The sequence below is a fragment of the Squalius cephalus genome (assembly GCF_949319135.1).
Source record: "Squalius cephalus genome assembly, chromosome: 14".
Classification (NCBI taxonomy): Eukaryota; Metazoa; Chordata; class Actinopteri; order Cypriniformes; family Leuciscidae; genus Squalius; species Squalius cephalus.
The window spans coordinates 33738090-33755378 of NC_137135.1; the positions used below are offsets into that span (position 1 = coordinate 33738090).

The 17289-nt window shown below is 40.4% G+C and overlaps 1 protein-coding gene across 16 annotated transcripts in view; it reads left to right on the forward strand.

Moving 5' to 3' along the window:
• Positions 1 to 17289, forward strand: part of LOC307170773 (protocadherin gamma-A11-like) — a gene marked incomplete at its 5' end in the record, with an annotated part of 204737 nt that overhangs the window by 185615 nt on the left and 1833 nt on the right. For 15 of the 16 annotated variants that reach the window (XM_079892055.1, XM_079892063.1, XM_079892058.1 and 12 more), the window contains 2 exons: positions 8812 to 8870; positions 14690 to 14787. In XM_079892055.1, coding sequence (XP_079748181.1) covers positions 8812 to 8870; positions 14690 to 14787 — 157 coding nt within the window. Of the gene's footprint in view, positions 1 to 402; positions 3092 to 8811; positions 8871 to 14689; positions 14788 to 17289 lie in introns of those variants that run through there. The other variant, XM_079892061.1, reaches the window with a different exon arrangement.

A 17289-nucleotide genomic window follows, 5' to 3' on the forward strand; every position in this document is an offset into this window, starting at 1 on the left:
CGTGAAGAGTGTTGTAGAGTTTATTTTTTATTCTATATATTAAATCGCCCTGATATAATTTCTCGTCACTGACTTATCATTATAAAACATATTATAAAACGTATTTATTACCGTGAAACGCAACACTGCCTGTGTTGTCAGTATATGAGTTCAGTGGTTGTGTGGTCTGTGGCCGTGTTCACAAACTGGCCGCATGTCTTTCAGTATTTAATGCTGTTTATCTGGGCTCGTAAATATTTGAAACCACATGCCATGGGATCACAGGCTTGTGTGCTGGAAACAGGTCGACCTGAGCTGTGAAAGCTTCTCCACGCTCTAGGGGAAGTGCGTGGGTCTCACTCTCTCTATGTGTGAGTGTGTGTGTGTGTGTGATAGGACGGGCCTCTTTGTGACTCAGTCCCCGCCCTGTTGCACAGCGGAGGCGCAGCTAATTCAGGGAGTTTGGGAGAAGAGCTGGATGGAGGACTGTTTTTTCCTCTCGTGTTATTTCCCGAAAGGTTTAAAGCCATCATTAAGTATGTTAAACTTCTTTATTCACTCCGCGCGATTTGGATTGCGTTACGCACGACATCGTAGCGCCGCTTTAACTGGAATATGGATTCTATAAGACGAAAAAGTTGAAACTTTTCCCTTCCCCGGATCGCTCATAATGGAGCGGAGACGCTCGTGGCCCGCGCTCTGCCTCGCGCTCTCCCTCATGCACCTCTCAATCGCGTCTGGTGAGCTCCGTTATTCGGTACCGGAGGAACAGAAGCCGGGGTCTGTCGTTGGGAATATAGCGAGAGATTTGGGTCTCAGCACCACGAGGATTACTGAAAGAAACCTACAGGTCATGTCGGAATCTAACGCGCAATTTTTCGAGGTAAATCCTAACGGTGTCTTAGTTATTAGAGAGACGATAGATAGGGAGCGCATGTGCGCGTTAAGTTCGACTTGCTCTTTGCACCTTCAAATAATTCTTCAGAACCCTATAGAAATCCACAGAGTTCTTGTTCAGATTGACGATGTGAACGACAACGCGCCGCAGTTTCCAAACGTGAATTCATCCCTCGAGATTTCTGAGGCGACCGCTCCGGGAACGCGATTCCGTTTGGAAAGCGCACGCGATCCCGATGTGGGCATCAACTCCCTGCGCACGTACAGCCTCTCTTCGAGCGACTATTTTGTTTTAAACGTGGAGACTAAAAGCGACGGCACTAAAATTCCAGAGCTCGTCCTGGAAAAGGCTTTGGATCGTGAGACCCAGGCCGCGTTTCGCCTCTCGCTCACGGCCGTGGACGGAGGACAACCGGAGAAATCCGGAACCACTCTCCTGCTTATTAGGGTGCTGGACGTCAATGACAACGCGCCCGTGTTTGACGAGCCGGTTAAAAGGGTTAGTCTCTTGGAAAACTCTCTTCCAGGTACACTTGTGACAAAACTGAACGCCACTGATGTAGACTCTGGGATAAATGGGAAAATTTCCTACTTGTTCAGTAAATACACACCAGAGAGAATCCTTAAAACGTTCAGCGTTGATTCTACATCAGGGGAAATCCGTGTTGTGGGGGATGTGGATTATGAGGAAGCAAATGTGTATGACATCACGGTTCAAGCCCGGGACGGAGGCTCTCCCGCCATGGAGGGATCATGCAACATCAAAGTGGAAATAATCGATGTGAATGATAACACTCCGGAGGTGACGCTGACCTCCCTGACCAGCCCCATCCGGGAGGATGCAGAAACCGGCACTGTCATTGCCTTGATCAGTGCAAAAGACTTAGATTCTGGGGACAACGGGAAAGTGACACTTAGAGTATCTCATGGACTTCCGTTTAAATTAAAGTCAGCGTTTGGTGAACACTACACGCTTGTGACCGACGGACGTCTAGACAGAGAGGCCATTGATGAGTACACTGTTGTTGTCACGGCGACCGACTCCGGCTCGCCTCCTCTGTCCTCCCAGAAGATGTTTGCGGTCCGTCTGTCAGATGTGAATGATAATGCTCCAGTGTTCTCGCAGAACTCCTACTCAGTGGATGTAGCTGAAAATAACGCTCCTGTCACTCCGATAGTAAGCGTTTCGGCTTCAGATCCAGATGTGGGCGACAACGCCCGACTGTCTTACTCCATCCTACCGACCAGCATCCACGGCGGCCCCGTCTCCTCGTACGTCTACATAAACCCGGAGAATGGGAACATCTTCACCATGCGCTCTCTGGACTACGAGCAGATGAACGCGTTTAAGATCGAGGTTCAGGTGCGTGATGCCGGATCCCCTCCGCAAGCATCTAATGTGACCGTGCACGTTTTCGTGGTCGACCAGAACGACAACCCTCCCGTCGTCCTTTATCCCATCCACTCTGAAGAAGACGGGCTCCAGCTGACCGTCCCACACGCCGCCCCCGTCGGACACCGCGTGAACAAGATCGTGGCCGTCGACCCCGACAGCGGTCACAACGCATGGCTCTTCTACAGCATCGCTCCCGGGGACGATTCCTCACTGTTTCACATCGAACCGCACACGGGAGAACTGCGCACTACACAGAAACTCATGGACGATGAACAGGGGGGTAAAACTCACCCGGCTTACAGCTTTGTGGTGGTTGTGCGAGACAACGGAGAGCCAGCTCTGTCCACTAGCGTTTCGGTCACGGTTACCATAGAGGAGAAAAGCGCAGACAAATCTACAGACTTCCGAATCATCCAAAACAAGGGGACTGGAATGACGGACGCCACGTTGTACCTCATAATCGCCCTGGGTTGTGTGACTTTGGTGTCGCTGTTGACTATGGCGGTGCTCTTGGTACGGTGCATCAGGCACAAGGACGGTTCGACGTGCTGCTATTCCAGGACGGGTTTCCGTTCCCGGCACACTTACCAGCAGAGAGCCCATAAGGACCTCCACCTCCAGCTCAACACTGATGGACCCATTAGATATATGGAGGTGGTGGGAGGGCCTCAAGATCCTCACACACGGACCTACAGGCCCTGCTACTCAACGCTCTCCAGCAGGAGCGACTTTGTGTTTGTCAAGACTCCCATGTTGAGTCATAACAACACACTAAACATGACTTTGACTAGGAAGCACTTAATGAACTCAGCCAATGAGGTGAGGGCATACTCATCCCCACAGCCAATCAATGTGTGTGTGTGACTAACGAATTTTCTCTTTATTGTGTCTCTTCTGCTCACCAAGGCTGTATTTGATTAGAAATGCAGTAAAAAAAATAAAAAAAGAGTAATATTGTTAATATTGTGAAATATTACAATTTATAATGACTTTTTTATTTGAATGTTTTAAAATGTCATTTATTCCTGAATTTTCAGCATCATTACTCCTGTCTTCAGTGTCACATGATCCTTCAGAAATCATTTTAATATGATTTGATGCTCAAGAAATATTTCTGATCTTTATCAGTGTTTAATGCAGTTGTGTTGCTTCATATTTTTGCGGATATGGTTATAGATTCCTTCCCCCCCCCCCCCCTCAATTCTTTGGTAAATAGAACGTTCAAAAAGAAAAGCATTTATTTAATAGAAATCAAACATTTCTTGAGCAGCACATCAGCATATTAGAATGATTTCTGAAGGATCATGTGACAATGAAGACTGGAGGAATGATGCTGAAAATTCAGCTTTGATCACAGGAATAAATTACATTTTACAATATATTCAAATAGAAAACTTTTCTTTTAAACTGTAAAAAATATTTCACAATATTACTATTTTTACTGCATTTTTTGAGCAAATAAATGCAGCCTTGGTTAGCAGAAGAGACTTCTTTCATATACTTTTTTTTGTTTTGTTGGTTTAATCATAATGATTCCAGGCTTTTGACAGGTAGTGTAGGTGGAAAAGAATTTCGGGTAATGTTTCAACCGCAGGGCTGATTGTTACTCACGTCGAAGCCTCTTTTGTGTTTTCTCTAGTTTCTCAATGTTTTAGGAGCATATGATGCAGCTGGGTAATGTGTTAAATATGCTTCAAGTGAACGTCATAGTGCAGTTTTTATGTTTTGGCAAAAACTGCAGTAGACTGGCAGGGTGTGAGTCCTGTGACTCAACAGGAAGAGGGAGGAAGAACAGAGAAAAGATAAAAAGTGGGAACACAAGGGAAAAGAGTGTGGATAAATTAGAACAAAAAGAAAAGCATTTAGCAAAAGTCTGGATGGTGTCAGACAAGAAGGGAGGAGAAAATGAAGACACAGTAAGGAAAGAGGCTTAGAGAGTATTGGAGTAACATGAACTTTGGGATTTTAGAGTTGGAAACATGGTTGTCAGAGGGAAAAAAAACAGATTTAGATTAGTGATAAAATCCAATGTAAAATCTGGGTCCTGAAGAAAAAACATTTGAGAACTGCTTTTGCTTCAAGACCCAGATTTTAGTGGGATGCATGTGCCAAAACTGTTTATCGTACAAAAGTGAACAAAAATGTCTTCTGGTTCCCAACTGATGTGTCACGGACTGCAGGGAAAATCCATGCTAAATGCAAGTCATAAATGAAGCTAATCTCGTATAACCAAACTATACATGGTTATATGAGATTATTTGCATTTTATTACGTTTTATTTTTCCCTGCTGTCCGTGAGCAATCATCTGAGAACCACTGGTTGAGGCGGAAGACATGAAGCGAACAGATATAGAGCAGACATCAAGAACGTACAGAACAGAAACTCTAAAGCGAGGTTGAAGGAGACATGGACAACAGATGGACAGGAAGAGGAACAGACCGACAGATAGAAGTGAGCGTTTGGATGGGGGAAGGAAAAGGCGGGAATATGACGAATGAAGAGAGAGAAAGAGGAAGTAGGTTCTGGAAGAAAGAGGTGGCGGAATAACAGGATTCCAGAGGCCATTCATTGACCCCTGACTTCCTGTTGTGCTGAACTCATTTTATTGATTCCATACGTCTGAGTCCTGTGACCTACTGTGTGTGTGTGTGTGTGTGTGTGTGTGAGTGTGTCACATCTGGGTTATCCCATAGGCAACTGTGATTTACAATTCTCATTTCCATGAACTCTTGAGTAGGAATTGTCAGTTTATATTTGCAAGTTTCTCCTTGTGTCTATGGCACGCGAAGTAGATATTTGTAGAGATTTGGGCAAGTGTGATAAGAGTTTGCTGTTCGTTGAAAGTGAGTTCCTCTATAATCTCCTGTGTTTATGTCTATTGAGGGATGAGCCTGAGAAATGGAGATTTTCCTCTTTTTCTTTCTCCCATTCTGGACATGATGTCCCATCTCTAAGTCTCTTGAGAGTCGTTCTGTCTCTCGGGTCGCTGGGCTGCCATCTGGCTCCGCTATCATGACACGTGCTGTGTGTGTGTGTGTGTGTGTGTGTGTGTGTGTGTGTGTGTGTGTGTGTGTGTGTGTGTGTGTGTGTGTGTGTGTGTGTGAGAGAGAGAGAGAGAGAGGTGGGCATGTGAGTTTCAATAGAAATGGAAGAATCCCTAATGGACCTGAGGACAGAAAGAGGGCTGTGTGTGTGTGTGTGTGTGTGTGTGTGTGTGTGGTCCTGTTTATTACTATTCTTCTTGTTTCACACCTTTTCAATTTCACCCCATCAATAAAACCTTTGACTTTCATTTTCCTTTTCTCATCTTCTTCCATCTTGATCATATTGTGCTTTAAAAATGTTTCGTGATACAATTTCTTGCATTTTCATGACAAATAAGCACAGTTTACTCACAATTCTCATTACTGTAATGCAAACCAAAATATTCATTAAATATTTACAATAAAGAAAACTTTTGAGGAAATGTGCTTAACTGTGAAAATGAACTCAGATGTTCCTAAAATCACACTTCATCTGTTTGAATGCCAATATTTCTGTAAAAACACCAGTTTAATAAATGCGTGGCAGGTTTATGAGGCATCATTCTACCTCTGACCAACATACTTCATGCGGTCTGGAGATTTGTTACTTTCTGCACTCATGTTATGACAGGAAACATATTTCATGACTTTCTGCCAGATTTGTCCATGTTTTCAGATTAACCCTTTCACTGACCTCTTTGATCGTGTTGCCATTGCTTTTCTCTAAAGTACTTGTAGTGTCCTACTTTTATTCTTTTCTAGCTTTGACCGTCCTGATCGGTATAATCAGACAGTGTTTCAATCAAACCGAACTCATCTGTGCTAATCTCTCAACCGTGATGCTGGGTGGTCGCTTTCCTAATCAGAAGAGTCAATAATGAACTATTGTCAAGGTTTAGTCATATGCATCTGCCCTTCTGTTTTGAGTGATAATGTGTGTACAGTTTATACAGAGAGTGACATGTTACTCCTGCTGAGTGTTTATAAGATATACAAAGAAAACTAGATCTTTATGGAATCAGGTACCTTCCTGTTCAGCGTTTAAAATACGGCGGGGGACGCTTCTCTATTGTGTGGTCAGGATGAATGTCATATAGATGTTTTCCATGTGGTCTATGAGGAAGGATGTCTTGGATAAATCTAGGTTGTTCAATCACAGGATCTTTCAGGTTTGATATACTGATCCAGATGTGGTTCGTGTGTGTGTGTGTGTGTGTGTGTGTGCACCAGATGGAAAGCTACAGATTATGGCCAAATGTTTGTGAATTATATTTATAATAAGAATAAGCAATTTTTCTAAATGGGCTAATATAGTTCACTATCTCTAAGTTGAATTTGTGCATACAGTCCAATGTCTTTAGCACAGTCAGAATTTAATTATTTTTGTTTTTTTTGTTTTTTCACGCTTTAGCATGAATTATTTGATTCACACACATTTTGCAATAGTGTCTGTAGTGTTGTTTGAGTGTGTGTATGTTTGTACATAGGTGTGTTTCATCCTGCTTTGCCATGTGAGCAGAGCATTAGTTTGTTTACAAATGTCACACAGTCCTTTAGGCTTATTTGGTGTGTGTGTGTGTGTGTGTGTGTGTGTGTGTGTGTGTGTGTGTGTGTGTGTGTGTGTGTGTGTGTGTGTGTGTGTGTGTGTGTGTGTGTGTGTGTGTGTGTGTGTGTGTGTGTGTGTTGGGACCATGACATCTATTGTGTGTTATTTGTATAAATATTCAGTATGTAAATACCATTATTTGAGAGGACACTACCAACCTTCAACTTTGACTTTGAGTCTTCTCGTTGCAATTATAAACACTGTATCTTGAATTCAAACTGGAATACGGTGAGGTCAGATGGCAACAATGTAACACTACTGTTTGATGTTTATTGTCAATACTGTTTCAGTTTCTATTTTACAAATGGCAGGCGATGTACAGTATACACATGATGAGAAAGACAGACGCCTCATTACGGAAGATTTGTCTGACATTCCTGCAGGCGGATGTAACCTTCACGCTCACTCGCTCCACACTCGTTCTGCCCTCGCTGAAAGAGCGTTTTGTACACATGAGGATATGCAGGAGTCATTCCTGTCTGAAAGGCTCTGACCCTGAATATGAATAATCATTGTTCTGATTAATCTGATGTGCTTGGGTTCATGTGTGTACAGAGCGAGGCGAGTCATGGGGTTTTGTTTGCGAGGTTTAGGATTGTGTGCTTATGGGTGTGATTGGCTATACTCCGCAAACAAAACTGTTCACAGAAATGCTCTAAACCGAACAAAACAATCATTTTGGGGACGTTTACAAATGTACAAATTAAATTAAATGATTTTTTTTTTCTAAATATGCTAAATGCTAATGATTTAGGTCAGGTTTATGCTAGTATGGTTATTAGGTTTAAAATTGTGTGTTTTGGCTATACTTCACAAACAAAATCATCTCAAAGTTGTTCAAATCGGACAAAAAAACTCATTTTGAAAACTGAGTTTTCTAATACAGTGTTGTTTAGTTTAATATAGATATTATAATTAGCTGTGTATAAAAAAACAATGTAAGCCAACACTCAGTCCTCGTTTATATAGTTCAGTAAGCATGTGTGTATTCTCTGTTGTGTGTTCTTATTTCATCTGGCGTTTGTGGTTTTCGCTTTTGATGCAAATGTGTCCTGTGATTCTGTGCATGTGCATTGTTTGTGTTTCTGATATATGGTTGAAAAAGGGATTGGCCTTTGTTTTTTCTTGTTGAAATTCGTGGCATCATAGAACTAAATGGGCTATATGTTTTGGCCATCATTTGACTTTAGTGTCTCTCTTTGTTTAGCTGTGATCCTCTCTGTCTCCTCTCTTCTCTTTCTGTCTATTTATTGATTTGGTTTTGATCAATTTGGCAGTTTTTCATCTCACTGTCCAATAAGAGAATGCAGATGAAAAAAAAAATTGTGGAGAGGCTTTTATCATTGTGTTTTTGTAGTATTATATATAAGCATTTTTATTTTGGGGTTTGTGAAATTTTATAGAGATAATGCGCAGTGTGAGTGTTTGCTGTCCTGAGGATGGAATCACAATGGCCTTTCTGTCTTTGACCCAATTAGTCACAGAGCTTGTTTCTCAGTCACTGGAACAATCCTTGACTGTGTGTGTGTGTGTGTGTGTGTGTGTGTGTGTGTGTGTGTGTGTGTGTGTGTGTGCGCGTGTATAACCACAACTTATTTAACACCCATCGATTTCAAATGAAACCTCTATAAGTCGTTTGTCAAAGTTGCTTCTGACATTCATTTAGATGTTATTACATAGTGCCAAAGGAAACATGAGCACGATGAAGTGAAAAGGTCTCTCACTCTCATGGTTTGGTCACATGCTGTGTCCTCAAGGTCACACACCGGCAGTCACCACATACAGGATACACACTTACATCATTCCTCTGTCGCCATGGCAACAGCGAGGTCACACAAATACACTCACAAATGTCTTAACTTTTTTTTTTTATGTCATTGCTCATGTTTTTCCTTTTGTCTCATTACAGCAAAAACCACCCACCGCTGACTGGCGTTTCACCCAGAACCAGAGGCCCGGGCCCAGCGGGTGAGTAACACACACACACACACACACGTTCACTAAGATTTGCATTATGTAAATGCAAAAAGTCACCTCTATTCAAAAACATTTGCGTTGAATAAATGGTCAGCAGCACACATTGAGGTGCATATATGAGTATATAGAGCAGGAGATGACATACAGAAATAGATTTGCATGAGTATGATCATATGCTGCCTTCATGTGCACCTGGGAAACTCCAATGTCGTGATAACGACTCAAGGTACAATTCAGAAACATAACATGGAAGTAGTATGAACAAAAGAAAGAGCCTTTGTTGTGAACAATAAACACGAACTACACCTGAATTCAAAATGATAAAAATATTAATTTCTATCACTTTTTTTTTTTTTTACATGGGATCAATACTAAACGTGAAGCAAATCATGAAAATTGAATGATTAGCACCTTTTGCTACAGCCTTTCCCACTGATTTCAATAGATTATATAAATATGTATTATAGATCAGTGTTTGCACCATGTTTCAAACCAACACGGCCCTTCCAATAATTCCCACTCGTAAAATTCATGCATTCATAATCACAATATTTCTGACTCCTTGAAAGACACAATAGGCTGTGCACAATTTTTGCATGCACGTACTGTGCACAGTGTACTTACTGCATATTGTTTAAATAAGACACTATAGTAACCCTTACCCTTCTCCAAAGAGAAAGAGAGAAACAAAAAGAGACAGAAACTAGCTGTGGTCTGAATCTTAATGTTCTTCTCTTCTTAACAAAATGGCTGCTGTTATTCAGGCACTTACCCCTCCACCCCCAATGCCTCAATCTGCCAAGAGACAGAGAGAGAGAGAGAGAGAGACAGAGAGAGAGGGGCCAGAAAGAGTAAAAGAGGGGGACAGTGAGGTTTATTGCCATGCTAATGCCTGTTATAGTCAATGCATTGTGCTGAAACTGATTGGAACCATTAAGATGCCAAAGGGCTTTGATGCTTTGACTATATCAGTGTGATTGACAGCGACTCATCCAATCAGGTGCTCTTTAGGGGGAGGGGCCGGTCACAGGCAGCCAATAAGGTCCTGATTCTCTCGTGTGCCAGTTTTCACAACTCATCGGTTTCCATAACAGATGTTACACAACACATTCCAGCCTGACAGGACCCAGTTTGAAAGAAGCCATTTGGAAGAAATTAAATCTTTTTGTTTAGTTTAAATTGGCAGTGCTACATATATAGCAGCGGACCCAAAGAAATGTGTGTTGTTAGCAGGGTTATTATAGTTAACTAAACCTAAAACATTTAAAAAAAACTTTGTCACTTGAAGTTACTTACACTGACACAAATTTGTTGTATGATTTACTTGAGAACGCTAGGAAACAATTTTCACTCAGAAATTGCTAATTTCACAAATAGTAAAATGGAAAGTAACACATGGATTTGACATTTTAAGACTTAAATAGTATTTTCCAGTAAAACATACTTAAAAAATAAACACATTTTTACACTGTAGTTGCCAAAGCAACACTTCTCATTTTTATTTAGTTTAACCTGATGTGTTCAAATAACTAAAAATAACACTGGAATAAACATTTATAATAAAAAAAAAAAAACCTATTTATAAAAACATTTAAACTAAGAAAACTCCAAAAAGCACATCCATAAATAATAAAAGTAATCCATATGACTCCAGTGGGTTAATAAAGACCTTCTGAAGCGAAGCGAAGCCAGTCATTAGAGTTTACATGTGCGCGGGAAGTGTTTTCACAGGATTGTAAATGCAACACAAATTTTTGTGCATTCACATTTGTTCATTTTTAGCTTTCAGGGGTGGCAGTTGTCATACCCTGGCATTCAGACAAAACGGGAAATAAACAGCTCATGATGCTGCTGTTAGTTCTCTTGCTTGAGTTGGCAATTTGGCACAAATTTAAACAGCCTAACACCATGTCCTAACCAGACGTCATATGATAAGAATTCCAGCAGCGAGACATTTGTCTGTCCATACCAGACTCGAGCAAGACACGACAAAATCAATCAAAAATCACAGCCAATCAGAAGAGCGTGTGGGCGGGCTCTCTCTGTAAGCTTGCATTCGCAACGAAATGGATAAAGTACAATATTAAATTCCTAAACACTATTTTTAACATGATTAAATATACATGTGACTGAAATATACATGAAACAATCTTTTTTTTATCACAGAATACATTTGTTTGTTCACCTTGAGTTGACCGTTTGAACACTGTCGTTTCCTTGGATTAATTTTCAAGATCTGAGATGAATTAGCCTATCCATTGTATGTCTATAAAGGTCACGAAAAACAAAACTGACTCAATAATACTAACACTTACTATTCTATATCTATTATATTAAAAATTCCTTGCTACGTGTGCTGCGCTGGTCTGGCTGAGACTGGTCACGACATTTGCATATTGTTGCCCTATTGTTGATTTGACTGCTTCTATTGCTCTCTTCATTTGTAAGTCGCTTTGGATAAAAGCGTCTGCTAAATGATTAAATGTAAATGCAAAACAATTTTCAAACTCACATTCAATTCTTTTTACATTATATAAAGCACTTAATCTGCATCTGAGATTATCATTGTAATACTTTGTATGTTTCATCCGCAATTAACGCCTCAGAATAGAAACTTTGTAAAATAGAATCAAGGCGAATTGCCATTAGTAAGCTACTAAAAAAAACATGGAAAATATAAAAATTTTCGTGTGTTGCGTTTGGTTAGGACGCGGTGTAGGCTTATTGTTAAGTATGTTGTTAAGTCTGTGCATTATGATTGCTCGCAGTATCAATAATTTCTAATAATAATTTTAAAACTGTGATGTGCAGTCAAATGTTGCTGTGTAAACGAGTGTTCTCATCGATACGCTTGCTTTATAGACTCTATTTTCAGACAGCAATATAGTGTTGGCCCAGATCCGGCCCACATCTGGTATTCCACATCTGGGCCGACACAGCGGTGACACTATGTTGTTGTCTGGGTTGTTTCTAAATGTGGTGAACCTAAAACATCTTCCCGCGCCCCTGATAGCTTATAAAGTTTTAAAATATAGTTTTCTTACAAAAACCCATTGCTTCACTTCAGAAGGCCTTTATTAACCCACTGGAGACGTATGGATTACTCTTATGATTGATGGATGCGCTTTTTGAAGCTTCAAAAACTCTGGCACTATTCACTCACAATTAAAAACTGGGATAAGATTGAATATTATTTAATTGCTTTTGACTGAAAGAGGAAAGTCATATGCATCTAGGATGACTTCAGGGGGAGTAAATAATGGGATCATTTTCATTTTTGGTGAACAATTCATTTCAGTTTGGTTGTCCTACACCTCATTTCCCACCAAAACCTCATAGTTAATTTGGATGTTTTTTCCAGTTCCTTCAAGCCCCAGTCCACACATGTAAGATGGACGCCGTCGAGCAGGCTGAGGTATTGAAGTGTAGCTAGTTTCCCTGCTCGCTCCTGTAGGTTTCTCCCTGGATCATCTGAGTCTCGGTGCTGTGTTAGTGTCCAGTAGTGACGCTGGGGCCCTCAGGGGCCGTTCTGCTCATAGAATAGAATGCAGTGTGTAGCGTTGTGCATTAGTGTGTGTGATTAGCTTTGTTGCAGTGCATCGGCATCCCATGGTTTTGGAGCTGTGAGCTGTGACACAACATGCGTAATGTCCTTGTAATACGTAATGTCCAACATACGTAATGTTTTACAAAGGGGTTTTATGAATGAATAGTTGTAGACAATGACATCTTAGACCATCTTTTTGACAATCTAGTCAACAGGAAGTGATTATCCAACCACAGGATGTGATAATGCTGACCACAGGAAGTGTGATTTCCTGCAAGTGTGATGAGACGCTGATTTTGGAGAAGTGAGGCATCTTATCTTCACGCTGGTGAACAGGAATAGCTGTGTGTCGATCTGAAGTGTTGTGGCAGGATATGCGAGTTATATGCGAGTCTATAAGCAGCGGTGGTTTAAGTGGTTAAAGATCTGAGCTGGTGTCCTAAAGGTCACAGGTTTGATCTCCGACTGTGACCCTCAAACTCTCAGTTCTGATGCTTTTTATGAAATGAATTCAGATCAGATCTGGTTCTCATTAGGGTTGTTCACTCTGAAACAACATCACCCTGTTTTTCCCCCTCTTCTTGGCACTGTGAGTTTATCCCCTTTGAAATGCTTGGCAAAAACAAGCAAAAAAAGTCTTTCCCTTCTCAAGTCTCTTTCAGCTTTTCATTCTTTCACCCATTCCTTCTGTCACTTTTTCCTTCATATGCTTAAATTCCATTTTTTTTTGTTCTTGAATGGTTTAGATTTATTTTCTTTCTTTCTTTCTTTCTCTCTCTCTCTCTTCTTCGAGTCTGTTGTTGTCGTGTCGTGCGGCCGCTCGTGTCTTGTGTGCAGATGTTGTGCTGTGGCGTTGTGGTTAGTTGTCTGGTGTGTGTGTGTGCTGTTAGACTGTTTTACAGCTGCTGGCCTCATGTTAGACAGGAAGAGAGACCCCGACTTCCTTTTAAACCCTTTCAGAGACAGATGGCCTTTAGCATTAGCATCTTATCCTCTCTTTGTGCTGAAGATGCTTGTTAGTTATTCAAATTTATTTGTAGTATGTCCATACAGACCATGAGATAGTGTGATTCTCTGAACGCACATTGGAGAAATTATCATTAGATCAAATTCTATGCAACGTTTTATAATTGAGGCCCAAGACACATTTTTCATAATTTTATAAAAAGCATTATGGTAATTCAACAAGCTAGGTGAGCTGCTATTATAAAATGATTCAATTGTGATTTCTCATCAGTTAATGTTGCTGATGTAGAATTCCTCCTCTACCCACACCGAAGCTTCTTGATTTTTGATGCATTATCTTTCAAAAGTTTGGGGTCAAACAAACAAACAAAAAAGTTGTTTTTTTTTCTTTTGGAAAGAAATGAATACTTTTATTCAGCAAGGATGCATTAAATTGATCAAAAGTGACAGTAAAGACATTTATAATGTTGCAAAAGATTCTATTTCAAATAAATTTCCATCTATTTATCAAAGAATCCTGAAAAATAAATTAATTAGTTTGCACAAAAAATATGAAGCAGCAGAACAGTTTTTCTGTTCTGTTTTTTTTTTTTACTGTATTTTAAATCAAATAAATGCAGCATTGGTGAACATAAAAGACTTCTTTCACAAACATGAAGAATCCTGACTCCACACTTTTAAATGGTCGTGTGTTTCCTGATGTTTGGGAACAGGATGAGGAATCTCCATTATTCCTCTCACACGCAGAGAAAAGAGAACATCCGGACTGTTTTATGAGCGATTTATCCTTTGTTCATGTAGTCGTTACTAATTAAGGAAAGTATTTTAAAGTCATCATTTTAATGTTTAATTAACACATAATGTATTGTTTGTGGAGCTTTACTCTTCAAAATAAAACTTGCGTTAGAGGATAATTAAAGGCGATTAATTGAAAGTTACCGACAGTAAAGAAGGTTTGTGTGTGTAATGAGGTGATTTTAGTGCGATCAGGGCTTTTGTTCACCGTGGATGCAAATTGAACAAGCCTTTGAAGACAAAGTCGCCACACATGGAAATGTTCAGTGGTTGTGTGTGTGTGTGTGTGTGCGTGCGCTGTAGCCAGTCGTTTTCGTTTTCCACTAGAGTTCCAACATGGTGTAGTTAAAAGTAACATGGAGGATTGAGCGTGTGTGTTAAAATGAGGGCACAAAGCGCCTCACACACACCCACACACACGCTGCAGCTGTTGCTGATAGCAGCACTACAGAACGGCCTCTGTTTTGCTGACTCGTCTTCCTCTTCCTCTTCCTCTCTGCAGGGCTGCCGCCACTCCTGAGGTTGCCATGGGAACAGGACCCTGGCCCAACCCCCCCACTGAGGCCGAGCAGCTCCAGGCGCTGATGGCCGCGGCTAACGGTGAGAAAATCTATATATATTTGCGAGCATCACTATGTGTTGGATTGTGCATTTGTAATGTTGAAAACACAGGAGAAACATGCATTCTGAGAGTGTTGACTTCATTGCTGGTGGTCATTTACATTATAATCAGATCAAGTTTTGCATGGATTTGTGTCTGATGGGTGATCATGCTGAATGAACACACACTGAGTCAATTCAGCGGCCCGTATCTATATAAACCACATCACAGCAGCACGACGTCATCCTCTCATCTTTCCCTTTCTTTCACTGCCGCTGGGACTGAATGGGAATACATGGAAAGTGACTCATCACACATTTACTTAGTTGCTGTGGTATTTCCACATCATTTAGATGACAGCTGCTGTTACATAAAGATAATTAATAACTCTACAGACTCTAATGCTCACCAAGGCTGCGTTTATTTGATCAAAAATACAGTAACATTTGTAACATTGTGTTAAAATAAAACAAGTTAAAATAGATGTTTTCTATATAAAGGTCATTTATTCCTTCACAGTGTCACATGATCCTTCAGAAATCATTCTAATATGATGATTTCCTGCACAAGACACATTTATGATTATCAGTGTTGAAAACAGTTTTGCTGCTTCATATTTTTGTGGAAACTGTGATGCATTTCTTAAGGATTTATGATTAATGGAAAGTATAACAGTGTTTATTTGAAATATAAACATTTAAAAAAAATGTAATGTTGCTTTTGATCAATTTAATGTGTCCTTGCTGAATAAAAGTATTAATTAAAAAACGTACTGATTTTAAACCTTTGAACTCATCAGTTAATGAGAACACATAAATAAAGCACATTAGAACACATTATTATCGTTCTGTCCAGATTCTAAAGACATTCACACAGACACATGAGATGCGAGTGGAATCATTGTATATTTGTCCTGCAAAGACTCAGAGACAGACATTATCGAGTTGTTCGGTTCCCGTCAGACAGTGTGTCAGTGTTTCCACTGTTCTGTCCAGTGTTGTTCTGTTCTGTGATCAGCCAATCGGCAGGTTTCCATTAACACTCAGTTTGTTTGCTTTTGTCATTGTTCGTTTTCTAGGTTAAAGTCTTGAAACAGAAACCTTTTTTAAATCAAACAAAGCTTATTCTACATCTAGTTTCTGGTGTTTCCTCATGGTTTTAATGCAAAGTGAATGCACTGACACTACTGGATGAGAACTAAACTTGACCTGTTGATTCAGCTATAAAGCATCTTATCCTCTCTTTGTGCTGAAGATGCTTGCTAGGAATTCAAACTTATTTGTAGTATGTCCATACAGACTGAGAGATGGTGTGATTCTCTGAACGCACATTGGAGAAATGATCATAAGATCAGATGTAGGACTGTTTCTATAGCCTGGTTAAAACCAGACCATTCTCAGTAGTAACTGAGTTATGGTCTGGCAAAGCTTCATTAATAACTCATTTCCAAAGGGGCGTCACCAACGGACGTCGCTCAAATGCCTCTGGGCGCAATTGGATAGACCTAAAACTCCTAAAACCAATCAGAGCGATCGTCATCGTGTAAAGCCATATGCTGCGTCCCAAAGTTACACTACGCCATAAAAGTATGTACTCTTCTTGTGAAGAAAATGTATTTACTTTTGAATGTGTTGCAAAAAAGTAGGTAAGCTTTGGGACATACTACTCCGTCATCTTTATCGGACGGATCTGTCGCGTGCATCCTGTCACGTAAACTGCCCTGTCAATCATCTTGTCACAGTTAAAATCCTCTATTAAATCTAATTTAATTTCCTACCGTTTCGGAGAGAAATGTAGTAGCACGTTCATCTGCCAGTGGGTCTTTCATGGAGACTGTCCTCATGTGTTTGCAATTTGAATATAATAATGGATTTAAAAGTTGAACGGACGTCGCTCAAATGCCTCTGGGCGCAATTGGATACTAGACCTAAAACCAATCAGAGCTATCGTCATCTTGTAAAGCCCACCTCAACGTTTCTGATTGGTGCCGCGATTCCGAGGCCATGGAAATGGGCTTGAATGAGCTCTTTGCCAGACTACTTCAGAGCAAATCTAAATTTGCCGGAAGTTGTCTGGGTTTTCCCAGGCTACTGTTTCTATGCAACGTTTTATAAATGAGACCCAAGTTTATCAAGTTTTTCATAATCACCAAGGAGAGCTGCAGTTCTAAAATGATTGGATTGTGATTTCTCTTCAGTTAATGTTGCTGATGAAGATCAGTGGCATTCGGCAGGTTTCCATCAACACTTAGTTTGTTTGCAACTTTGCATTTGTCATTGTTTTCTAGGTTAAAGTTTTTAGAATAAGCTTTGTTGAGTTTAAAAAGGGTTTCTGTTTCATTTCACTCTCTGGCCTTCTAATTTGTTTTTTAATGCACTGACACTACTGGATGAACAAAACTTGAACTGAATGATGACACTGTTATATTTGATTCAGCTATAAAGCAGCTCTACAGAATTAATTTCTCTGCAGCATCAACACCGTTACTGAACTGAATTGTG